This window comes from Mesitornis unicolor, unplaced genomic scaffold (assembly GCF_000695765.1).
Source record: "Mesitornis unicolor isolate BGI_N332 unplaced genomic scaffold, ASM69576v1 scaffold3433, whole genome shotgun sequence".
NCBI classification, from domain to species: Eukaryota; Metazoa; Chordata; class Aves; order Mesitornithiformes; family Mesitornithidae; genus Mesitornis; species Mesitornis unicolor.
The window spans coordinates 76841-103847 of record NW_010175277.1 but is presented as its reverse complement, the minus strand read 5'-3'; the positions used below and the strand labels follow the sequence as shown (position 1 = coordinate 103847).

Genomic DNA, 27007 nt, shown 5'->3' with positions numbered 1-27007 from the left:
CATTCCTGCAGCTATGTAGTGTCTATAACACAGTTAGGATATATTTGAGGAGTGGAAGATTTATCCCGACATCCTACTCACACAAAATTAAGCCATGCTCCCTCTTCTCTACAACAGGAGGAGAGTGCTTTTTGCCTTGAAGATTTATTGAATTAGTCCTCATTAAAAATTATGTGAAAACAAACATTTTTTATGTAGAAAATACTCAAAAGTTAGAAAATGTTCCTGTGAAGGTTGGTCGCAATCTATCAGATGATTTTTCCAGTTTTGTCGCTTTTCCAACATAAATAATTTAATTTCCCCCCTTTTTCTTTTTTTGCCTAGTGCCATTGACCGTTATAATAGGCTTTAGTGATATTCACTGTCTGTTTAGATACAGATTAAATTGGGTTCTGTTGATACAGGTTGCCTTCACAAGGTTAATTTTGACAAGTTGCACAGAAAGTCACAGATTTGTTTAAGTAGAAGTTAGGAGATGGCTTCTTTTTTCCTAAATTCAAAACAATTATTTATCTGTCAGAAACAAGATGGGATTGAAATCTTCTGTTTGGGAAACTCTAGTAGACCACCAATTAAGAATGCTTTTTACTTCTTATTCTTACTCGTTTTCCTGTTGGGTTCCAACATGTTTTTTAACCTCATAAAATTCTATCATGATATATAAAATTATTGTGTATAAACACTGCTAGGTTCATATTATTATTTTATTTAATTTTGCACCATAAACCGACCAATATCAGCCCTAGTTCTAGCAAATCACACAAGCATCCTAATTTCATAAATATTCTGTCCTGATTTTCCTTTTTAAGGCATGAGAATGGCCACTGAAACTTTTTTGGGTAGTAGGGTAATGCCTATTGAACCATTGGCTAAAAGTACAATAAACAGAAGTAGACTTTTTGGGCCTGGATATCCCTTGCTTAAACTTTGTGGTGTTAAAACACTTAATAAAGTGATCCATGTGATTACAGAAAGCATTTTAAGAGGATTTTGCTTCATGATAGTTACTGAATGAGTTAGCTGAACACTCTCCTAATGTTCAGTAGATAATCTCAAGCCATATTCATGAGATGCCGTCTAATACTTACAGTAAATATACAACTAGGCATTTTCTCATCCTCTTTTCCAAGCCATGCAATCTGAGACCTTACAAACATCAGTGCCTTTCTGCTCCAAGTGCTATTGAGAAGCAAAACGGCATCTGTACTCCCCTTTTCTGAATAGAGAAACTAAGTCACAGATAAGATGATTAGCCTGCAGACAGACAGTGAATTGATGGCAGGGGAAACGTCCATGCCACAGACTGTTGAGTGGTTTGAGATAAATGAGCCGGCATTAATGAGAAAACTCAAGATCTGCCAACAGGCCCACCACAACAGCTTGGAGTGCAGAATAGGCAGATTTTCCCCTGATAATGGGAAGATCTTGCTAAAGACAGTTTTATTCCTTACGGATTGTGGTTTGTCTTTTGGACCTGGAAAGATGTGGGAGTCCTGTGCAAAACATGATGACACCTGACAGTTTCAGTGAAAGCTGTAGGATGATTCATGCAACAGAGAAGCAGGAGCAGGACCATAGGAGAAAACGCTTGGCATTTCCTGATTTTTAGAGTTGGACTTGCTGGTGCCTAAGCAAGCCCTTTCTTATCAGAGGTGCACAGTGATAGCGTGAGGGGCAATGGGCACGAGTTGGAGCATGGGAAATTCTGATCTGACACATTGGAAAATGTTTCCACCATGAGGGTGGTTGGACACTGGAACAAGGTGTCTGGTGAGGCTGTGGGGTTTTCATCCATGGAGATGGTCTGAACTTGGGCAGACATGGACCTGGCCCAGCTTTGAGCAGGGGGTTGGGCTAAATGACCTCTACATATCCCTTCAAGCTTAATTTCTTATAGTTACCTTGGTTCTTTTTCTTAGCAAATTTAAACAAGTTCAGTTGTACACAGCTGAGATGCACCTCATGTTACATTAGCAATTTTAATTTTTTGTTGGTCTTAAATTGTGTTTTCCCCTTTGAAAAGATTTTACAAATTTTTAGTTTTCATCCTGTGCATTAAAGCATTATAGCTGTCTCTGATCAAAGTTACTACATACACTTTTATTGCACAAGATCACACATTGTCTGAAGAATTCAGCCTTTGCACAGCATTTTAGATTTGTATCTTCATATTGTTTGATTTCTCAGAAACATTATCTATCTAAACCAGAAGTGGTTACAATGCATAGTAAATTGAATGCAAAAATACAAACAACTTTATCATTTCCACTACATCTGCAAAAATTTTCAATGTTGATTTTAAGTGGACTGACTGAGACAAGGAAATAAAGTCTGAGGAGTTGGTTGTCATAAACAACATGCCATACATAGAAAATTAATGTTCAGCTGTATGCAAATCAGCGCATTATTTCTTTATATAAATGCAAAAATAAATCATGTTGAAGAAACATCACAGAAATTTATTTCCCTTTTTTTTTTCCTTTCCTCATACAACTTATTTTAAAAATATGTTAGTTTATGGGCAGGCTTTTCAAAAGCAGAGAAAATGACTTGTGGATGCACTAGTCTAAGGTTGCATAAAGGCACACTGTGCCATATTGTCCATACAGTGGTTTTCTGTAGGTCTGAGGTAACAAGATGCAGACAACAGGTGAATTGGACGTGATTTTTTTTTTCCCCTTTAGCAACAAAACTCAAACTTAGGTTGTATATGTCTTGGGAAAAGCTGCTGCCTAAGACCAATGGGTCAGTACCTCCTTTTCTACCCTGCCCATCAAAATGTCTCTCTGGCCAGAATTTTCCTCTGCTGTGTTGTAAAGACAACATATTACAGGTAATGTTGCAAAATGTGTAGCAGGGGAGTAAAAAAGGACACATGAGGTTGGTATATTTAAACTTTTGTGTGGGATACTGGCCAGAAGCCTAAAGACATAGGGATAGGACTGTGATGTGTGTTTTCTGCTGGAATTTTGAACTGGAAATGAAGTCGGGTTGAGAAGTGGAGGCGGTAGCACAAAGCTTGGGGCCACGTAGAGCTGGTGGTGTAAATCCCATAGAGCACCAACCCAAACACATACAGTTTGCTGTTGATATACTCTGGGGTAACCAGACTGCAGCTTTTTCATAGTACACATTGGACTTCTCAGTTATCCTGATTGTTTATATGATAAAGATAAACACATCATCCTATCAGTACACAATCAGAGGACGGTATATCGATAATAGTGAAACACTTAAAATAATACAGTAAACAAGTGAAAATAGATGTTCTTGTAAAATCATTTTCATCAGCGTAGCACTTTATCAGCTCTTCAATGAAAGCAGTTTATATAAATATTTGTAGTACTGTGGTGTCTATTAAGGACTTCAAGTGATTCTTTTTTTTTGATCTCAGATAAATAATGTCCAATGTAATTTGTATAAAGCTTCTAACCAACATGATGCCTTAGTTTACTGCATATGATTGAAACAAAAACTATTATTTACAGTCCTTTGAGAGCTGAATAACTTTTTTCTTTTTTCTATTTTCTTTTCTTTTCTTCTACAATAGCCACCTGCAGCACTGACAAAGAAACCGATAACATAAATTTACTTGTACTTTGGGTTTTTTTATATTGTGTTTAGAAAGATGGGTTCTTAAGTATATATATTTCTTCATAAGACTTCAGTTTTCAAATGGTCTTGATTTCCATAATTTTGTTAAGTCTTCTTACTATTATCTAGTAATTTTTTCTGCAAGTTTCTTCTTAGGCATACCAAACTTCATGCTCAGAGCAAGGGAGAACATTTTAATACTTATACATTAAATATAAATAATATATATTTATACTATTTCCTTATTAATATTTAAAATAAACTGAAGTAATTGTAGACTAGGGGTTTCATCTCACTTTTTTTTTCTTCACATTAGAAGTCTCTTTCCAACAATGAAAAGTCATATTTCTTATGTGGAGTTATATCCCCTGCTCTTGCACTGTTTTGTGTGGGGTGTCTCTTGCCTCTTGCATGTCAAAGCACTGCTAGACATTTGAATAAAACAAAATGCCAACATCTAGTAAGTGTTGGAAGGAATGTTGCTTTTAAAAAGCATTTTAAAGTGTATCTTCAAAAAATTAATATCCAGAATGAAATCATAAACTGTAGAATAATTTAGGTTGGAAGGAATTTCTAGGGGGTTGTCTGGTGCAGGCTCCCCTCCTACACTGCAGCCACAGGTGGATCATTCAGGTGGCTCAGAGTCTTCTCCAGGAGAGCTCTAACCATCTCCATGAAGGGAGATTTGACATATGGGTGTCTGCTCAAGAATTGAACTGCTCTCACTTCAAGGAATACTTTCTTTGTGTTCAATCAGAATTTCTTTTGCCACATCCTGTGACTGTTGTGGTTTGCCCCTCTACTGTGCACCTCTGGAAAGACCCTCCTCTGTCTTCTTGATCACCCCTCTTAGGAAGTTTGGGGCAGCAATCAGTCACCTCCTTGGCATCCTCTTCTTCAGCTGAACAAGCTCAGTGCCCCCAGTCTTTCCTTACACAGCACATGCTCTGACCCTCTACCCATCCCAATGGCTTGTCATTGGACCATCTCCAGCTTCTCAAAGTAATTGCTGTTACTGAGGGGTCCCAAAACTGCACAGAGTGCTCCAGATGGGACCTCGCAAGTGCTGAGTGGAGGACAACAGTCTTTTCCCTTGCTCTGCCAGTGACCCTCCTGTGATGCAGGCCCTCAGCCTGGTGCTCCCCTGGACACTCGGGTCTTTTTCTGCAGAGCCACTCCTCTGCCAGTCCACCTGCAGTCTGTCCTGTGGCTTTCCCTTCATTTTCAGACTTCAGGAGGTTTCTCCATCTTGACAAGGCCCCACTTGAGTGGTCATCTTGCCCTCCATCTTATGCTCAGTAACAACCTTCATTTCTTGCAGTTCCTAAAAAGCTGGAATAAATTTCATTAATTTTAGTTTTAAATACCATTTTTCTTCCTTTTTTTTAAATCATTAACTGAAAACCAGCCTCACTGTAAAAGTTCAAATGTGTCATGTTCTCAGTTTTGCCTATATTTTGTTTTTTAACACATAAAATATGGAAATGAGATTCTGAGCACATTCAGTCTTTTTAATTAAGTGTACTATGCTGTCAAAGATCTGTTTTGACTCATAATGTGGATTTTCAAGAAAGATTGACAACTGATCCCCAAGTAGACCTTTTGAGATTAACATTTTACGAGATTTACTTTGGAAAGAAAATGTGCCTCAGCAACACAGAGATTCAACTGGCCTATAATTTACAGTGTCTGTTTTCACAATGGCCAAACCAGAAATTCAGAAGTGTGAGTATTAACACTTAGAAATACCAATATGGACATTTTAAAGTCCCAGTCTTTGCCTTCTGTGTCTAATTTGTCTTCCATGGAAAGATTTGGTTTGTTTGAAGTATGCCATGCTGGTTTATATTTGCCCCTTTTGACCACTTTTTCCACGCATTTACCATAGCCAACCTTTTTTATTGTTTTACCTTTTTAGCATATGATATCATATGTACATATAGATAAGGAAGGTTATCTTAATCCTGTGTAAATGCAATTCACAGCTTTCTGGTCCAGCAGAAAGAAATCCTAAGTATCTGCGTGTAAAACAAAACACGGAAACACAAACAATAGAGGAGATCAACCTAAACCAGGGATTTTTGATTGTGTTGTGGAATTACTGAATTATGCAAAATTGGGCTCCAGGAAATCCTGATATGAGAGGAATAGTATAAAAGTCTCTTCATTATACTGACTATTAAGAAATTGAATAGATCCTAGGTGGATAATAAACCAGGCCTGGATTTTTAATGCGTATCTTTAATGATCTTTGCAGCAGTGTGTGCCAAGTCTCTGAAGGTTTCTGTTAATTGAGGGTGGAGTGAGGGTTAGGTCACACTTGTGAGAACAAGCATCAGTTCACCACGCACGCTGCTAGAAGCTCACTGAAGTTATGGACTAAATTTCTACAGTGGTCAGAGCAAGTCATGCCATGAAATTAAAAAAGGGCATGAAGAGATGGCTGGAAAGTAGCTGAAGCATATGGTATTTAAAGAGTGTTCTACATAACTGGGCAGAAGTAAAAGCTGAGAGGAAGTTCAAGCAGGACACAGAGAAGCTCGTAGAATCGAAATCTACTTCTAATGCCCTTATCTCCCCAGAGCTACAAAGGAATTTTTAAAAAGATGCCAAAAAAACTGATGAAGATTCAGGTCTAGTTGAATAAGTAGAGAAATCACTTTGAAATCCAGATTTCCTCAGTTCAGGTTTCATCAGGGAAGAATTGCACACAAGGGAAGAAACTTCAAATGAAAGGTAATCCTTCATTTGACATGGTTATCTTCTTAACTGCAATTGCAACACCCCTGCTATTTCAATTCACCTAAATTTATTCCGCCAAGCATACACTTATCCATCTGTGTGCATTTCACACACATTGTTTTATTCCAGCGTTTCCATTTTACATTTGTAAACTGATGTGCCAATATAAGGATGAGTAGCTGAGAAAGCTCGCTGTTGCTTTTGGCAACTGGGAAGGGGTAACAAGCAGCCCTCTCTGTGAGACCAAGCCAGAAAAATACATTCATGCAAAAATCCCAGAGGAGCACAAATGCAGCAGCCTGATCTGTGGGTTGGAAATGCCAGCCGCTCTCCGTAGGCAAGCCCACTCTGCAAATCTGTAATGCTTTCCTTTTCCCTTTTTTTCCTTCCTTTCTTTGAATCTGACATGGTTCATAAGCATGCAGAACTTCCAACGAGCCACGTACACCTTGAAGCCTGAAAACAGAAAGGAGCATTGAAATGTGTTCTGATCTCTGGGGATCTAATTAATTTACTGATAGCAGCAAGTGCTCTTACAGCCTGAGCTCATTTCAAAAATGTCACATCATTTTGCTAAACATGTTTTCTTTGTTACACTTAGTAGCCCCTAATAAATGAGTTGTACATTCTCATTTCTAATTTATTAAAACCACATCAGATTTTTGTTTGGTTTAATTATTTCACTTTCTACTTTCCTGAAATTCAAATGCTTTTTTGTTTAATTACCGGTGTTAATGAATGACACGCATGAAACTTCTAAAAGCATGTTGTCCTGGCAAGCTGGTGCCATTTTTCTTAGGATGTCAGCTCTCTGAAGACAGGTCACAAAATTAAGGGTTTTTTTCTTTGTACCATAGTACATCAGGAAAACACCTGAATACATCCTGTTGACTTTCCAGGGCTAAATGAGAGAATAGATCTATTGAGGACACTGAGCAGCAAGCCTCTCCAGCAAGACACCAACTTGTAGAATTAGCTACCTCTTGCAATCCTTTTGGTTAAAAGCAATAGGAAGGTTATTGTGAAAAAAACCACTCTTGTAGTGCTCTGACTTCTTTTATCCCACTGCGTGTTGTATCTTTACAACAAGCTGTTACGGCAAAAACCTGAAGCACTCATTCACTTCCTTCTGGCATGAAGCATTGAACACTTTCAAGGCATCCTTAGTACATAATTCTGTTACGTGACTTTTCCTGAAGTGACTAGCTCTTTTCTTCTGAAGGTTACGCTGATCAGCCACACATCAGGATGATGGCACCGCTTGGTAGGTTTTTTTCATTTTCCTGGGGCATCATGCAGGATCGTGTTGTCAAACACATACAAAAGCCAACAGCAGAGCAGTGGTGAGGCTCAAGCTGTGGAGCACACACTCATCTCCAAGCAATGGTGGCAAAACACCCAGTATCAGTATCAGAGCTAAGATTTTGCCATAGTCTTGACTTGTTTTGGGATATGATGATTGATTTACCCAATGTGTCACAGCTTTGGCAAGCCTGAGTTGAAGGATGGCACTTTGAAAAAGCAACTAGGGGAACGGAGAAGCCTTTTACTGTAGATTTGTAGGGTTTTTTTATTTTTGATGCAGACTTTTCTGTGTTTATTCTCACTTATATCAACTCAAGATCAGCTTCACACATTAATTTATGCTTGCACCACTGCTGTTCCTGGAAGTTATTCCAAAAAGCAGATATAAATAATTGAAAAGTAGGAGAAAGATACTATGATGTTTAAAAGTACTCTGGCATTTTTGTTTTGCAAGGTCTCAAAATAATTACTTTTCTCTTTGTGAAAATTTGTATGATTTTGGATTTTCTTTTGCAAGATCCTTCCTGATTCCCTTGTGGGGTCACTCCCAAGGAATAAACATATCTGTCAGAGCGGCATTGGCCTGAGAGACAGAGCTCAAACTTCTGCACTGTCTATCCACATGAGACGCCAGGAGAGTCACTGAATGCTCACCTCAGAGCATCAGAACCTAGAAAAGGCTAAGATGGGAAGCACATCTCTCATGCTCAAGGCGGTGTCCTAATTGCCCAGGGCTTCCAGAGAACAAAATATAGAACACAATCAAAACCTTTGCATCCCTTTGCCCTTGAAGCTTACCTTTCAGGCTAGTGCCTGTAGTGGGCTTGTGGCCACCAGGGCTGTCATTCAGCAGTCATTTGGGACAAGCCATGCCAGAAAGTGTTCATAGCTGCACAGCCGAGCTCAGGGAGCTGCACATGGCATTGTTCTCACAGATCACTGTATGTGGACACAGTGCTGGCAGGAGCTAAGGCAGAAGTGAGAGTAAGTGCTTAAAAGGCAGGATATTAGGAATTTTACAATTAGAGTCTACTGTCTCTCCTCTTGGGTGCCCTTCTTGTGATCATCCGCATATCCCCCTTCATGATCTCGGATTTTTCCTGCCCTCCCTTTCTAAGCAGCTCTTCATGTTGACCTCTGCTCTCTTCGTGCTCTCTCCCTAGCATAAACAGGACTTGTCACAGAACAAATTACAACATCAGACTTCACTGCTGTGTCTGGTTTCAGTCAGCTGTGAAGAAAAACAAAGCCCACAGTCCATGATGCCTCACACAGATTTCCCTGACTGCAAAACACAGCCTTCCTGAAGATTTCTGCCCTTTGGGACCTCACTTTTAGCTCATGAATACTGTCTGCTGTGTGCTGCTCCCATACATTGTGTGCTACTTGTAAGGTCCATGGGATGGTTCAACCCCATGGGCTGTGCTTGATAGTCTTGGACTTTGACTTCTGCCTGGCTTTAGGCTTCAAACTGACTGGTGGTGGGAATTTTTTCCCCTCAGGAGGCTGGCTTTTCTGTCATCTTCTCCTCTTACCTGCCCTCTGTAGCTCTGACTTCAGAGTGTAACATATTTTCTGTATTTCATAGCAAGTTTGTTTGGGGATCTCCCAGTACTTTCCTGAGCTGCTTTTTTGATTCAGTCTGTGGTGGTGGTCCTGTCCTCTTTCAGGGACTCAGTTGCCAGTTTCAGTGTGTTTGATCTGCAGCATCAGAGCAGCAACTTGTTCTCCCACAGTTTTACCTTCCTTCACAAACACTGAGCAGTTAAAAACAACTTTCGTTTCATGTTTTCTACTGAGACCAGCACTTCTCATATTTCACTCTTCCCATCTCACAGTTTGATGCTTCCAGCAAGCCTGGCTGTGTTTTGGGTCTAGTACCAAGGATAACTTCACTGTGCCCCACGCAGACCTCCCTGATAGATACAGGTTTCTAACATGTGCTCCTGGCTTCCTCTCTGCTTCTCTGCTGTATCTGTGGAGGCCCTGCTCCCTTCAGAGCATTCACACTCCATGTCTTCACCTTAAATTATTCCCTTTGAGCCCTCTGAACATGTTCAGGCTTTTATGTTGGCATAATGAAGCAGAATAACCTCGATAATTTTAAGTACATCAGTCCGGTTCAATTGTTCATTATCCCACAGTGTGTTTAAACCACCTGCTTTTATGTACCAGACAGCTCCATCAAAGCCCCTACACCAGTAACTAAATGGCCAGGTGAAGGCCAGATGTACCATTTGGTGTCGTGGTTGTAGTCAAAGATGTAGCTATCAGCATCAGACAGAAAATCGGGAGCATGGTGGGGAGGGTGAATGTTTAAAATTGAACCTTTGAATTCCTGAGCTCCAATAAGCACAGACTGGTTGGAAATTTTGGGTAGTGCCTTGGCTAAACAAGCTTCATGTCCTGAATTCTCCAGCTAATAGCAAGCCATGAGGCAGAGTCAGCAGCTGGGAAGCTGGCTGTGTGGTGCATTTCTGCCGATAGACTGCTAGGACGGGGAAACTGACAGCCTGGGCTCTGGAGAGAAAAAGTGTCTTGAAAGACAATGCCCTTGGACAGGGGAAGGGGCCTAGAAGGAGAGTGGCACTGATCCTGGAAGCAGGGGCAGATTTTGGAGATCAGAGAACAGACACATGTCCTACCGGCTGGCTGGAGTCTGTCTGGCTGATGAGGGCCTTGCTGTAGGTATGGCTGCAGCCTGCACGCCTGTGGGCGGGAAGCGTGTGTATCTGCCAGCTGGTCGGGGTCTGTGGTGCCAGCAGGGCCTCTCCAGGGATTAGGTGTGCTTGCAAGCCTCCAGCAGCTCCCAGTATCCAGACTGGCAGCAGGCTGGTGTTTCACTCACTCCCATCCCTGGCAGAGACCAGCTCTGTCCTGTTCCAAGGACACAGCAGTGAGTCAGGGGGCTGCAGCTGCTTCACGCTGCCCCAGTACTTAAGAACATGTCACAAGCTCTCCTCTTTGGTTTGTGTTGTTGGTTTTTTTATTTTCTTACTTTTAGATGTCAATTTTAAATTATAAAAAGAAAATGTTATATGTTGAAGGGATGGTTAGAGTTAAGACTGAGAGAGTGTTTATCAGAAAAAGGTCAGGAATTCACAACTACCCCCAAACCAGGCATTCAGCAATGCTAAAAATGTAAGCATTTAACATTAGATGTTAAATCTGAATGCAACAAAGCATGAAAATGTAAGCAGTTTCCAAGCAGTTTCAACTCTAGCTTGTAATGTCACCATAAGAAAGAAAAAAAGTCCTTTTCAAAAATAACTTTATTTGTCACTGGGAATGACAAAAACCAACAGTAATTATGATGCTACGGACCTTGGATGGTGACTACAGACAGAATTAGAGACGTTAGGACATAGAAATACAGCTGGAATTGGTCTGGAGATGATGCATACGGATGTGCTCAAACTTGACAAAGATGGACGCACGCAGGCAGCAGTGATCCCTGAGAGCTAAGGCTGAGCAAAGGTATCCATAAACACATAGCCAGTGTCATACAAATGAGGAGTAGCTCTCTGCTCGTTTGTATCAAATGTGCACAACTGCTGAGCCATGAGCCTTTCATTTGCATATAGTAAATCCTAATAAACCCCTCATTAGGCTTATTAGGCTTAAAATAAAGTGGGAACATGTAAACAAAATAGTGCTTCCTTTCCTGGGTCTAAGGTTTACAACCATTACCATTTCTAGTAAGGAAAATTATCGTATGTTCATCATCTTGATATTTAGCGGCTTCAGGCGTACTTTGAGGTAGGTCAGTAAAATGTGTAGAGAGTCATTACTGGGGCAGTTTTTCACTGCCAGTAGGTGCACTTAAAAACCTGTTTGTGCTAGTGATGTTCTTTTGTCCAGCCACAATCCAAATATTACAGGCCTGAAATATTACTGGTAAAAATAACATCTTTAAACATACATAGCAAAAGATGCTCATGGAAAGAGAAGGAGAGGAAAATGTTCACTGACAATCTTCAGTGTTTCTGCAGCTTGGAATTAGGTTTTACTGCGAGGCTTGTAACTGACTTCAGACACACATACAGCTATTTAAACATGTACTTGTAACTGGAACAGCTGGAAAGAACATTAAAAACTTGGCAAGTTGGTACCTTGGAGTTTTTCCCACCCTGTGTCTTACAAGAGTGAATCAAGATGAAGCTAGCAGCAGGTCCTAGAAGTCAGACCATGTGTGTCCCCTTTGTAGACCTTTCTGGCAAGGGAAGGACCACTTGCCCACTGCCACCTCCTCAGAAGATGCCGGGCAGCTCTCCCTGCTCTCACAGCATCAGGAGGAGCTGGACCAGGCGTCTGCCGCACTCTCTGTTCTGCAGCCACACACCTTACCTCTCACAGCCCAGAGGCAGAGTGGAGCTTGCAGAGCAGTGTGAAACACACACAGAAACTTTCATTCAAAAATAGAGGTTCAGTTAAAAAGTAGAATATTGATTAAAGTAAACAAGGAAGTGGGCTTGGAGAATGGGGAAGTTTTCCTGTTCCATTCCCAGATGTAAAATTTCAGGATTTTTTGTTGGGACAACAAAACTGTATAACCTAAACCAGGTAAGTCATAGCCCTATCTAAGCCTTTGGCTGTCCTACATTTGGGTGGTTAGGAATCAGCTACATGCTAGGTCTTAATTTTTCCCACATTTGTTTTACAATCCCTAGTTGCAAATTATATGGAACATGCTGTGTCTGGAATAACCAAAGTGTTGATTGGATGCAATATGAAATAATTCAGATCACATAATCCTGTTTTAAATACAACATAATGAACCCACTGTTAACTTTCAAAGTTATGAATGAATGTCTTGCTGAAATGACCTAGTTAACCAAGCATATTGATTCTGTATAGCCTCTGAAATAGAAAAACTCCTTTTACTGCTTAAAAGAAATGGGAGTCCTTTTCTTTTGTCTCTCTCTGAAGGAACATTCATTTGGATTTGTTCACAGTCAAGAACAGACACCATGAACTGTTAAATTAATGTAGTAAATATTCCTAGCGATGTATTACCAATTTTCAGGTGTTAATCAATGAGACTGATATCACAGTAAAACTACAAGAAACATCAATACGTGATTGAAAAGCACAATGAAGCACCTATTCATAATTTTGCACATTCTGCTTGGAAGCCCGAGACATCAACGAATTCTTCAGCATCCTCATGCAACACACTCTTTTCTCCTGCTATTAGTGTATGAGCTAGAGTTTATTCAGGACTCGACTTAATTTTGTTTATTGGATGTCAATTTTGCTTTGCTGTATGTTTCAATTAACAGGTGTGTATGTAATATAGACTGCAGTGGCTACAGTTTTAATCCTGTATGTGCTTCTGATGGGAGTTCCTATAACAATCCATGCTTTGTTAGAGAAGCGTCATGTCTGAGGCAAGAGCAGATCGACATCAGGCATCTTGGACACTGCTCAGGTAGGTTTCATTTTGCTTCTCTGGTAAATGTAAATTCTGACATAAGAATGGGCGTGGTAGAGCTTTCTCTTTTCCATTTTTGACTAGAAGTCACTGATCCAGTTATCAGTGAACTCCCTGCTGTTATTTTAGAATTCCCCATGCAGAGGTATATTTACACTACATACGTGTGTGCTGGGTTTACACTACCTTCCTTTGGCTGCTGTTACCTGAAAAGATAGCAAAAGCTTTTAGGAGAATTTAAACAATAGTCCAACAAGTCTTACATAAGGAGGCGGTATGAAGTAGGAGAGAAAAAGGAATACCAGTGTGTGGGAAATGTTCCCTCTGGCTGCTGAGGGCTGTACAGTGTACTTTCAAGGCGAGTCAAGTTAAGCCTTGACTGCCCAAATATTTCCTTTTTCAGTGTTGGAATGGTTGACTGAAACCCTCTGTTGCCTGCCTTGTAGTTGATCATGTGCATGGCTCTTAAGTTTTGGGGTCTTGTAGTTAGGACCTTCTTGTGACAACTCTCCACCATCTCTTTGCCACTTACGTCGAGATCTGTAGCTTGGACGGTTCCAAAACCAAACCAGACTGTCACAGAAATAACCTAGGCTCATTCAAAACTTGCAGCTTGAGGTGTGGCATGTGTTGGCCTGTTCTCTGGGGTTACTGACTCTGTTACTGACCAGGTGTCCTACCAACCTGATTGTCTGAGAGGAACACCGTGGAAATGTGTCTGTCCAGTTTTACTGCAATAAAAATACTTCTTAAAATGTTATTCTGACTTCTCAATGGCATACATGTAGTGGTCTGGAAATAAGCTTTTCCTAACAGCTATCCGTGCATGTTTTTATTGCCTAGACACAGATGACACAAACGCAGTTGGAAAGAAAGACGATGGCATGCAGTATCGGCCAGAGGTGAAAGGTACTGTGCTGGCTTTGTGCTGTTTGCTTACGGTTTCACAAGATGAGAAAACAGAGCATGCAGGTCCCTTATCTGCTTTACAGCTTTGATTTCTGTAATCGAGACAGACAGCTCCTTTCTTACAGCACGTCGCAAGGCTGGCAAGAAGGAGATGCGCACAATTTGTCAGTTTTGCCTGCTGTATTCCTCTTAAGATGCCCAGCTGCTCCCCACCTTATGCAGCGGTCACAGGATTAGACTCCCACCAAGTGCTGTGAAAATTACTTTACTGGAAGACACCAAGCTGTGACATTCCTGATGAAATGACACAAACCTCCCTCCTGTGACCCCATCTTTTCTGTTGACTTCTGGAACAAAATGGGAGATTCTGTATTTGTTAGACCACTTTAAAATGTTTTCAGGAAACTAATACGCTGAATCACATTGGTTGGAAATGTTATACCTATATGAATTTTACCTATAATTACCTTAATATAAATGAAATAAGGCAGAATTTCTGCTTAGTTGTTTTACACAGTAGTAGCCTGTGTGTGTCTGGAGCATTCTCAGAATAAATATGCTTCTGCGCGTCATGGCTCTTCCTCAAAGTGTTGCAGTCCAGAAAAAAAAGGGCTGTTTTTCTTAAGTTATTGGCGACGAGCAGATGTGCATAGGTGTTAACCTCTCCTTTTCTTGTCTCACAAATAATAGCACTGTTAGAATAGAACAGAACTACTTCAGTTGAAAGGGACCTGCAAGGATCGCCTAGTCCAACTGCCTGACCACTTGAGGGCTGACCAAATCTAAAGCATGTTGTTAAGGGCATTGTCCAAATTACTTTTAAACGCTGACAGACCTGGGGCACTGACTACCTCTCTAGGAAGCCTGTTGCAGCATTTGACCACCCTCTTGGTAAATAATTGCTTTCTTATGTCCAGTCTGAACCTCCTCTGGTGCAGCTTTGAGCCATTCCCACATGTCCTGTCACTGGGTACCAGGAAGAAGAGATTAGCACTGAGAGCTCTGTCCAACCTGATCTAGAATGTTTCCAGGGATGGGGCCTCTACCACCCCTCTGGGCAACCTGTTCCAGTGTTTCACCACCTTCATGATAAAAAAATTGGTTCTTTATATCTAGTCTAAATCTACCATGTTTTAGTTTAAAACCTTTACCCCTTGTCCTGTCGCAACAGGCCTTGCTAAAAGTTTGTCCCCATCTTTTCCCCTATCCCTCCTGAACAGCCTGTAGCCTTCCATCCTAGCACTCCAATTATGGGGCTCATTCCACCGAGTCTCACTGATAACAATTATATCAGTTCTGGGAGCTAGCCAATGCTTCCAGTTCATCCTGTTTGTTTCCCATACTTGACGCATTGGTGTACATGCATTTCAAATATGCTTCTGAGCCTACTCACTCACAGGAGAAGTGCAAATGTTCACATTTAGCATTGCCACCTTCAGGCAACACCATGCCAGCCCTTGGCTTACCTACTGCAATGCTGTTGGTATCCCCTTTCCCCATCAATTCTAGTTTAAAGCTCTCTTGATCAGTCCTGCCTGCTTACACCCAAAGACACATTTTGCCCTTTGGGACAGGTTGATCCTGTCAGGCACCAGCATACTTTGTGTCTCAAAGGCTCTTCCATGGTTTAAAAACATAAAGTTTTTGTGGAAGCACCAGTCCCAGAGACAGGTATTGATATCCTAGACTCCCGTTTCTTTTAAAGTCTCCTCACATTTCTGGGAGGATTGAGGAAAACACTACCTGAGGTGCTTCTGATTTTTTTAGCATTCTTCCCAGGGCTCTGAAATCTCTTTTGATAGACTTAGGACTTTATGTTGCTACGTCACTAGTATCCAGGCGAATGAGGAGGAATGGACAGTAGTCTGAAGGTCGTACTAAGCTCTTCAGTCTTGTGGTGATGTCCCTAACTTGGGCCCCAGGGAGGCAGCAAACTTCCCTGAAAACAGGATCCAGTCTGCAAATGGGTGCTTTTGTTCTGCACAGGAGGGAATCACTAATGACCATAACTCACTGTTGTTTCATCTCAGTGCTGGTCTTAATGCAGATTTTGTTGCGAGAGGTTGGTTTCGTTTAGTTTTTTTAGCTTAGTTTTTTTCTGTCACTATACATGTTTTGCACTCCCATGGCCTCCCAGAGTAAAGCCACCCAACCATGGCTTTAGACATTCCTTGCGTTTTTCACAGACTCACAGAATCATTAAGGTTGGAAGACACCTCTAAGATCATCAAGTCCAACCATCAACCTACTACCACCATGCCCACTAAACCACGTCCTGAAGTGCCACATCCACATGCTTCTTGAACACCTCCAGAGATGGTGACTCCACCACCTCCTTGGGCAGCCTATTCCAGTGTTTGACCACTCTTTCACTAAAGAAATTTTTCCTAATATCCAATCTAACCCTCCCCTGGCACAACTTGAGCATTTTTTTCTTCAAAACTCATTCAGTACCAAAAAGCTCGGTATACTTTTTTTCACAAATTCACTTATTTTCACTCCGTGTAGTGTACACGTTGGAATGATTTAATGTTGGTTTCCACTTACATTATGAAGGCATAAAAGGCACCAAATGGAACATATATCTTATTATGTGATGTAATGAAACACCACTTTTGGTTCCTATTCAGAAGAAGTTACAGCCTTTTATTCATTACACATAAATTGCCCTTGAAATCTAGTTAGTGGAAAAAACATTTTATGTAATTATTATCATTATTATTTATGTGTATAACTTGTGCAGTCTCAAGTTCGGCCAATGGTGTGCATGGAGGGAGTATGCCTTGTGCAGAAAAGTTGTTTTGATTTTTTTTTTAATGCAGTAGTCAGATCTTTTTAGATAGTGAGAGCCTGAAGTGAACTATTTTGAATGGCTTTTTCTTCTAGGATAAGAGAACAGTCCACACTTCTATATATTTGCTTTTGCTTTAAATTCCCGTGAGTTACTCTTGTTAAGCCCTGTTCTCTCTCTGAATGTATAACACCTTCTGGTCTCTAGAACCACAGCCATGACAGCCTCCTTGTCCTGAAATGCAAGTATGTACCTAAAGGTACGTCAGAAAGGTCTCTCTTACCAGATTCAGCTGGAAAGATTCACCCTGATGAGCATCAGGGTTTGAGGTTTTGTGCATGCTTCTTCCTTCTGGTGAAGTATCTGAACTCTTACATACAGTCGCTCTTTCAAGGCTCCTGCTGTAGTTAAATACTTCACTTTGAAGCTCTGAAGCAGTCTAGCAGGCCTCTCAGATTAAAAATGGATTCCCATCAATAGATGAGTAAATGTCTGGTTTACACTAGGAATCACCTCCTGCGTTTAACAGCAACTCTTTGCTTAATACAAGTTTTGCCTTTGACTTGGATGGCCATGTGTACCTGGCTGCGTTTTGGGGGATGCATCTGTCACTGGGCCTCACATTCTGTATCAGTACATGCATTAAAACCAGACATGGCACAGCTCTTTGAACAAACTAATATAATTGTATCTAGCTTATTACTAGCCTTTGATTGGGATCAGATAGAATGGTAGTTAACATCTTGGAAGAGGCAGCAGTTTTGGGATGAGCCATCCCCAGTTTTCTCCTCTTAGACATACCACAACATAGTCTATTCCAACAAAGCAGTGATGGACATATTGTTAGTATTAGGCAATGTTCTTCCCTTGTATCACATCTTCTCAAGCTTTGAAGCACAAGCTGAACCACCAAACTTCCTTATATCTCAGTCCTCTATGAGATTTTTTTTCTTCTGGAACAAATTAGAAAACATTCCAGAAAATGTTCAGTCAAAACCTAAAACAGCAGCATGCCTCTTTTTTGTTTAGTTCTTGTATAAATACATTCTCTCTCTTGCTGGTAATATTTCAAATATCTGCAATTGTATAAGAGATTTCTTCTTCACAGTCTCTTTTTACTTTGCACCTGCAGTTCATTACAATCTTGTATTTGTGATGCTATAGTCTATTGCCAAGGAAATGAATACAATTCCACAGTTACACTCACATCTTTAGATCCCTACTCTTTAGAGAATTTAATTATGAAATACCAGCTTCTGTGTTTAGGACTTTTTTACAGAACAATTTTTTGGGGACAGTGGTTGAAAATGTACACAGCTTTAGATAGTTTTAGTAATGTAAGAAGTTTTAGTAATGTCAGAATGGGCTGACCTGGACAGCAATTAAGCACCTCCCAGTTGTTCACTCACCTCCACCTTCCTCCCAGCAGGATGGGGGAGATAATCAGGAGCACAAACATGAGAAACACTCATTGGTCAAGACAAAGACAGGTTAAGAAGTGAAGGGGGAAAAAGCGGAGAAAGAAACCCACGTAATTCAAAAGCTATCCTTCACAATGTCCCACCAGCAAACTGATGCCCAGACAGCCTCTGAGTGACAGCCCAGAGAGGGATGGAGGAGCCAGGCTCTTCTCAGTGATAGCCAATGATAGGACATGGAGCAATGGGTGCAAGCTGGAGCATAGGAGGTTCAACCTGAAGATAAGGAAAAACTTTTTTACTGTGAGGGTGACAGAGCACTCTGGAACAGGCTGCCCAGAGAGATTGTGGAGTCTCCTTCTCTGGAGACATTCAAAACCCACCTGGACGCCTTCCTGTGCAACCTAGTCTAGGTGATCCTGCTCTGGCAGGGGGGTTGGACTGGATGATCTTCAGAGGTCCCTTCCAACTCCTAATATTCTGTGATTCTGTGACAGCCACACTGGAAAGACCAAAAGCCCAGTTTTTGTCACTGAGCATGATGTTGTATGGTAGGGAATACCCCTTTGGCCAGTTGTGTTCAGCTGTCCTGGCTGTGTCTTCTCCCAGGCTCTTGCTCACCCCTGGCCAGCTCGCTGGGGAAAGCAGAGAAAGCCTTGGTGCTGTGCAAGCACACTTCAGCAACAGCCAAAACACTGGTGTGTTATCAGCACTATTTCAGTCAGAAACCTAAAACGCAGCGCTGTACAGGCTGCTATGAAGAAAGTTAACTCCACCCCAATCAGACCCAGTACACTTCCCAGAGGAATGGGCATATTAAGCTCATACAAATATTTTGAAGTTCCCTTTCCATAACAGTGCTTCTCTGAGGAGAAACACTTAAAAAGTGTTTTGTAGCATGTTTGATTTCAGCTATAAGACCAGTGGTACGAGTCAGATGAGGGCTTTATTGAGTTTTCTACCCAGTAGTCATAAAACGGTGTTTAGCTTCTTCCAAACCTTTCAGGTTTTTTTCCCTCTGTTTAGACATGGAAGAGAGTTCTCTGTATCTATGTGTTAGCTCTGTGCCACAATGCCACTGACAAAACTGCTGATCTTCCTGCATTCGCTTGTTTCTGTCATGATCACTTTTCTCCTTTCAAGAAACCTGACATAAAAGGCATATTTAGATGTCTCTGAGGATCATTTTTCAGTGTGATACATCCTGGCAAATCTCTGTGGGTGTCTCAGAAGCTTCACCCTTAAGCTTTTGCTTTATTATTCTGTATTGCTTTAATCATTGCAAGTTTTTAAGGGTATGCTATTCTTGGTTGAGATTTTCTATAAATATCATACAGCTATGTGTAATTGCTTGTGTATGTATCTTTTCAAGATGCCAGTGATCAAAGAGAAGACATTTACATTGGAAACCACATACCTTGTTCAGAAAGCTTCAATGGCTACTGTATACATGGAAAATGTGAATTCATTTATTCCACTCAGAAGGCTTCCTGCCGGTAAGTCCTGCATGCCTCCACAATGTGCTTGAAATTGCTGTAAAGCTTAATCAGAAGGCTCTCTAGGCATAACTACAGCATGTATCAGTTTGCAGTTATCTAAGCAGTAGCACAGGAGCTGTATCCCTATGCTGTGGGCAGCACCCAGCTGCTCTCGTGAGGGAGATGGTGCTCAAAGGAGAGGCTCAGTGAGTCTGGTAGTTCAGAAGCTGGATCCCTCTGAAGACTGGGGCCTTGCTGTTGTGTTCTGTTTTTTTCAGCTGCTAAATCCTGTCTAGAGTTAAAAAATCAAACACAAAAAAACTGCCTTTGCCTTGCATGGCTTCTCTGTATGACTGCTCTTTCCCCATTGACATCTCAGTCTGTTCTTATGCTGTCTATACATTTTATTACTCTTGTCATAAACTCTCTCAAGAGTATCAGTATCTTATTTTTAACATTTATTGCTCTTTTTCACAGTAATAGGCTTCATCTAGGGAGTATAAAATTGCAAAATATTCTTTAGCCCACATTTGTTGTCTACGGTATAATCTAGCAGCACAGTATACTCAGTATTAGGCCACTCATCATTCCTAGGAAATCAGAATGTTCCATTTTATTTCCTTAGCTCGCAGATATTTTTTCTATACATTTCACCAACTAAATTTCTTCCCTTCCTGTTAGGAGATTTTACTCCTGAACTTTTATCTTGCAGGCTTGTACTTTGAGATTAATGTGGTTGAAGATGCTATAGCTCTTTGCTTCATCTGCTTTGGAAAATTCAGCTGTAAATCCATGATAATATCACATTTTCTTCCTTGATCTTTAGTGACCAAGGATATTTAGGGATTTTTCCAGTGCCAAGATTTAAGGGTTTCCAGACTGACCAGGAAGCAGGAAGCCCAAAAGGCAGAGCCAGTATAGTTGTCAGGTATCTGAAAGCTTATATTATTCCTTTTCCCATCTGAGACCCTTTCTTGTTTATTTTCACCTCTCCAATAGGACTTATCTTTTCTTTGGCCAGAACCAAGACACCTCAGTGTGGCTTTGCTTCTCTTGGGAAACTGGGTGCATCCCCAACATCATCTTGAGGAGCATTAGGCAGCACTATTTGATTACAGTATTCTTTTGATCTAGAGCTGTGTTTAACACAATTTCTGATGGATTTGTCCTCTAAATATTAAAAGTGGAGGTATTTCAAGGAAAACATTCCTAGATGAATGAACTGATTTTTACATTTCTCAGATTTTTTGTCTGGATGGCGTTAATCACATAGTAGTTTATTCACTTGCGATTCAAATACTAGTCAATCATTGAAGTATTTATTATTACTCTAATAATGACTGATAGACAATGTTTTGATGAATTTAATTAATGCACTGTCCCTTTATATTCTATTTTATAATTACATTTACCCTTACTACCTTCAATTATTTATTTAATCAGCCTGAACAGTATCTCAGTGCTAGACCTAGCACAGTGAACCTCACATGGTTTCAGTGAAGAATTTCTGACTGTAAGGTCTTAACCCTAAGTATCAGATTTACTTTGGATTTTTCTTGGCTATTTAAATACTGATGGTCTTGTACTTCATGCATGTTTGCTACTGGATCAGAGTTATGAAGAAAACAAATTATTTCTATCAGACAGCAATCTGCCATAGCAATCATGTACTTCTACCAAAGAAAAAAATGCTCACTTACTCTGGCAAGGGAAGTATAATGATGAATTCTAGAGGCAGACTGTTATTTTCAAATGCTTTGCATTCTCATACACATCGAGCATATACATTGTTTAATTTGGTCCTCGTTTCCTGGTAGTGATATATGTGAGGTACCGGATGACTTACAAAACTGCAGAAAATGCCTGTGCAGAGAAAATTCTGACTTTCACTGAGGACAATGAGTCTTCTTGCTTGTTGTACAGCAGGCCTCCAGGACTGCCAGCAGGCAGATGGGAGGAAAGTTTTGTAGTAGTCAGTATAATAATATTTAGTTTAGCAGCCTTTGCACAGCTGGGGTCTGGTCTGTCTCCTGCTGCCCTCCTTGTGCAGTGCAGTTCTGCCCTGTCCTCATGGCAGCCTTCATCAAGGGGGCACAGCTCAGTCCTTTGCAAACAAATCTAAACTTCTTTATGCTAGGTCCATTAACTGACTGATCAGCATACTTTGATAAAGCCATGCTGACCTCTATTTATCTTGCTATTATATTAATGCTATATTATCTTGCTATATATTAATTCAGCAGAGTGCTTGTAATCTGTTTTACTAGTTTAAGGTAACTTAAACTGCTGCCTAGTACTTCATCCCACCGCCAATATAATTCTTAGCACAAGCACTTCTTCTTTGCAGGAATTCAATACTCCTGAATCTCCATTCAATATTTCTCAGAAATAATTGCCTTCAGTGTTTCTGAGGAAGCATCTTTGAATAACTTGAGTCTCCTCTGCTTTGTTTTGCCTCATATGGTTTAAAGTAATTCTCGCATTGATCACACTTTGACTCTTACCTTCTTTAATGAAAACAGAAGCAAAGTAACAATAATAATTCATCCCTCTTCACTAGTGAGGAGTCCCCTTCCTTATTGTTTCTTTATGCATGATTACCAATATGTTCCCTGCCTTCTTCCTTCTTGTACACTAATATATGTTTCTCTTGATTCCCATCCTAGCCATTACCAAGCTAACTCACAATACATAGAGGCTTTTATTTGATAACCCCACTCTTACTGGAACTTGTTTCATGCCTGAACCAAAACTCCTTACCTAGCAGCTCATGGCTGGAGAAAGTAGAGTCACAAGATTGTGAACATGTAAACCCCAGCTGTTATCCCTGCATGCAAAGAAGGATTAGGAGTTGCATTAGCAGTTGTAGGAAGGTCTGTGAAATAATTATTTTGTTCCTCCAAACAGAACTAATTCCTACCCTACAACACAGCTTTTGGATGGATGAGACCGATTCTTTGTTGCATTTGGGCTTATCCGATCCAGTTTACAAGAGGATAGATTTTCTGCCTGCGTGTAATTCTTCTCCAGCTTTCTACTATAGAGCTGTAGGCCAATTGTGTGATTGAGTTGCCCTTAATGATGCATTTGCATCAGCCAGTTTTAAAGAATAGCTGTGCAAGGAACTTGCTCAGGGATTTAAGAGGTGGGCTTTGAGCCTGCAGACTTCAACTCAGTGTCTCGGGTGGCTCTCACCTTTCCTTTTAGTGCTTTCACCTCTCTTGCCTTGCAACATGAATTCCTCCAGAGCGTGTTTCCACTGCCACATTCACCACTGGCACATCTCGCATTCCCTGAACATGTGTAGCTGATCAGGAGCAGCCTCTGCTGACTTTCTCACTGTACTAACTGCTACTTTGCTCAGGCAAGATACCATTTAGAGCAGCTGCCCTTCTTATGCCTCCAGCCATCTCTCCCGCACCTCTGGCCAATTTTTATGGATGCTTACATGTACCCCCACTTAAACAGTTGCGGACATTGGGTTTTCTAACCCAACCTCCGTCAAATCTTGGTCTGGGGACAAGGCAGGAGAGGGTTTGATGCTGGTCTTGTCCAGTAGGTTTTGCAGGAGTCCACTTTTGTAGGCTGCAGCTTGAATAGAGATCTTCCTTTTCCCCTATTTTTCAAGGTTTCTCTTCCTCTTTGTCATTTCTCTCTCATGTGGACATTGCAGCTGAATGAGCAAGCTCACTTTGTGTTTCATTTAGGCTTGTTTACTTGTTTCACCTAGTTACTTTATTCTTCCTAAATATAGCCCCAATTTAATAATGACCCCACATATTTATTTTGTCAAATCAGGGCCTTCACCACACTGGTGTGTTTTCAGAGGGCCACTGGTAACCTTATGCAGGAGAGCAGAGCATATCTGCTCTGTCTCTTATCTTGCTGCAGAAATCCAAATAATTCCCCATCACGTCTCCACCTTCTCAGCAGCTCTTTCTCAGCTGGAGTCACCTTGGGCTCCTTATTTCATCTGCAAAGTGACTGGGCTGTTGCCAAATTACAGATTCCATGAAATATTCCTTTTCTTTTTCAGGTGTGAATCAGGATATACTGGACAGCACTGTGAAAAGACAGACTTTAGTATTCTTTATGTTGTCCCAAGTAGACAAAAGCTTACGCATGTCCTTATTGCAGCAATAATCGGAGCTGTACAGATTGCCATTATAGTTGCAATTGTCATGTGCATAACAAGGTAGGTAAAGACAAAAACAGTGAAAAATTACACATTGTATGGATATACTTTTTCTGCATTTAAGTATTCAACCCCCAAAATTTATGTGCTTTAACATATATCCTAAAATGCCCATATAAAAAAGTACCTAATGACTGAAGAAGAAGGATTATGTAACATCCCGTTGACATTGGTTTTTTGGTCATAAAACACAGTTTTGTTTAAATTCACAAACCACCAGTAACCACTCTGATTCCCCAGACCAAATACCCAGCAGAACAGATCAGCCTTGAAAGATATCCAAAAGGTCAGCTACTCTGTTAGACCTTCACTGGAGTTATTCAAGCACTGCCGATATCTTATAGAAGCTATGATCCCCCCTCCCACTCAATGAAACTAGAGAGGTTGACAAGATGCTGTTCCCTGCAGTACCGCTGTAAATGGTGTTACACAGAGAGAGAAGTATCCCTCACATCATATATGCTTTCTGAACACTAACGTGCAGCTAGTTCTGTTATTGGGCACTCTCCACGGAAACCTATTTTATGAAATGTAATGATGCACAAGCACGGAGTTCAGATTTCTGGGTTGTCTCAGACTCTCGTCCTGTATGAAAACTCAGATGAGAGCCATGGATTCTTTTTGGAGGCAAGAGATTCAGTTTGCTCATCAAGGACTTGAATCCAATGAGGACTGAGAGCTCTGGGATAGATTAAGAATAACTTAGTTGCCTTATAGGTCCATGACGCATTTAAGTCCTACACTTGGGCATCCATGCCACAGTTTGCCTTTTTCTCCCCAACTCATCCTTTGCTTTTCCAGCTCCAGTTACATTGGTCCATAAAACTCTCTGCTACTGCATTAGTGCATGACTTCCCAAACTCAGTTTTGTAGAGTGACACCCCTATGAACGAGCAATATAGGCCTCCTTCACTATCTCTTTTTTAATGTTCAACGTACCAGGCATAAGCACACACATCTTACACCTCCTGCATATGTGTAAGAGTTATTTGATTCATGCAAATGGTGTCATCTCTTTTTTATTCAACACCCTGCTGGCCAAAGTAGTGGCATGGAAGGCTGTTGTTCAGCAGCCCTCGTCTTCCAGCCTTACTTCCCCAGCTCACAGTCTCTTGGGGACAGTCTGTCTTGCTGCACCCCAAGGACTCTGCATTGCCTACCATCTGATGGGCTGAGTCGCACCCCGTTCAGAATTGCCAGCTTTTGTGAATCCTTTCCTAGTTGCATGTCCATCCCCAAAAAAGGGATTGCCTGAGTCACCCCACAGAGAGTCCTGGGTGGGCTCTGTCTCAGGGCCTGCTGTGAGCAGCAGGGCACCTGGAGGGTCAGCACTTCAAAAGGCTGATTGATCCAGTCTTACCATCCACTGGATTTTAAGTTTGAAATATGTATTAAGTCAAGCCAATGCAATTATTCTCCGTGGTATGTGTTTTGCTGGATCAAGGCTGAAGGATATGGCAACTTTCTGGTTTCGGTCTCAAGTTCAAGCAGATTTTGGGTCCCATGGACATCTCCAAGGTGACAATCTGGTACCAAACAGCAGGAGCTTTCCCCCCCACTCAGCACAGCTCATAGACTCCTTCCTATTGTTACGTACAGAAAATTAAGTCAATGTGTTATTGCTAGGCTTAATTTTATGTGGTATATATAAAATCAGCCCTCCATTTTCTTTCTCTTTTTTTTTAACAGAAAATGCCCCAAGAACAATAGAGGACGTCGGCAGAAGCAAAACCTAGGCCATTTTACTTCAGATACATCATCCAGAATGGTTTAACTTAGTGATTTTTATACCTACATTGACCATGTGATGTACATTTTTATTATATCTTTTTTTAAAGAATGGAAATATTTATTTCAGAGGCCTTATTTTTGAACATTTTTAGTGTAACAATGTTGGTCTGTATTCTGAAAGCATCAGCTCTAACAGCTATGGACTGTTTTAGTATCTTTACTTTTATGTTTTTGAATACAGTAGTTCATTTTCTGTATCTGTATCACATGGTTATATAATAGACTTGTGCTTTATCCATGGAATGTAATATTTTTGGGAACACAGATTTATTCCACCAATGGTTGTAGATTAAAAAAACAAAACAAAAAACAACAAGCCAACAAAAAAGTCCACATTACCTAGCAAACAAGGCATGAACTAAAGGTAAAAATGTTTACAGCTTACTTTTCTTATGAGAATCTAGAAAACACTGTGTTTAAATACCGTAGATATTTAAATGTTTTTGGAAGTTAGTAACTGATTTTTTAGACACTGCCTATCGCATGAACTGTGAAGCTGTGTGCTGTGTGTAGTTGTAACATATTTATAAAACGTGTGGGCTGGGTCGAAGCACTGCCATCTTCATAAATAATTCCAACAATTTATTTTTAAAGAGGAAAATTATAAATTTAATAATTTGGGAAGTTACCTGGTAGAGCAGATGGCACAGGTCCAAAATAAGTAGGTCTGAGTAGATTTAGGTATTGTAAAAATTCGTGTTGAATAATTGAACACAAATAATTGGAATAAAGCCTACTTTATCACTGTTAAAGCTGTTTTAATACTGCTTAAACTTTTTTAAAGAAAATACATGTTTTGACACCTACAATACGGATTGTATAGTGTTTGTGATTAAAATAAAGAAAAATAAAAGTGAATGAATTACTAGTGCTCTTGTATAGAGTATTTTCAAGAGCTAAAGAAGTCCATCCAAATTAGTCTGCTGGTCATAGTTATATTAATAGGCTGTTAGTTGTCGTTTGAAAGATCCCGAGATAAAGTGTGAATAGGATGTGTTCAGCTGTTATAACATGTAGTTTAGGCTTTCAGAATTTTGCATGTAGGATTTAATACTTTGTTCAATTAAAAAAAATGCTTTCGACATTTTGAACTGGAAAAGCATGTCACAATACAACGTTTTCACTATATTGCCTCTGGTTTAGTGTGTTTATTTGTTACCCCATGTGGTAATTGCAGCAAGCTGAAGACCTGAAGTTGTTTTGCTGGAAAAAACAACTGTGTTAATTTTCCTGACCGCTCTTTGAATTCCCTTGGAGGAAAGCACTCCAGCAACACGAAAACAAAAGTAGATCGTTAAAAATATGCAAGTTTGCTTTCCTGCTTAATTAGTAAGTTACTTAACTTTCCTG

At 40.5% G+C, this 27007-nt stretch overlaps 1 protein-coding gene across 1 annotated transcript in view; it reads left to right on the top strand.

The window, feature by feature from the left end:
- TMEFF1 (transmembrane protein with EGF-like and two follistatin-like domains 1) overlaps positions 1 to 26785 on the top strand; it is a gene marked incomplete at its 5' end in the record, with an annotated part of 51910 nt that extends 25125 nt beyond the window's left edge. The window contains 5 exons of the mRNA XM_010181325.1: positions 12924 to 13072; positions 13919 to 13984; positions 19566 to 19689; positions 23708 to 23866; positions 25556 to 26785. Coding sequence (XP_010179627.1) covers positions 12924 to 13072; positions 13919 to 13984; positions 19566 to 19689; positions 23708 to 23866; positions 25556 to 25640 — 583 coding nt within the window. The remainder of the gene's footprint in view (positions 1 to 12923; positions 13073 to 13918; positions 13985 to 19565; positions 19690 to 23707; positions 23867 to 25555) is intronic.
- Between the last annotated feature and the right edge of the window lie 222 nt (positions 26786 to 27007).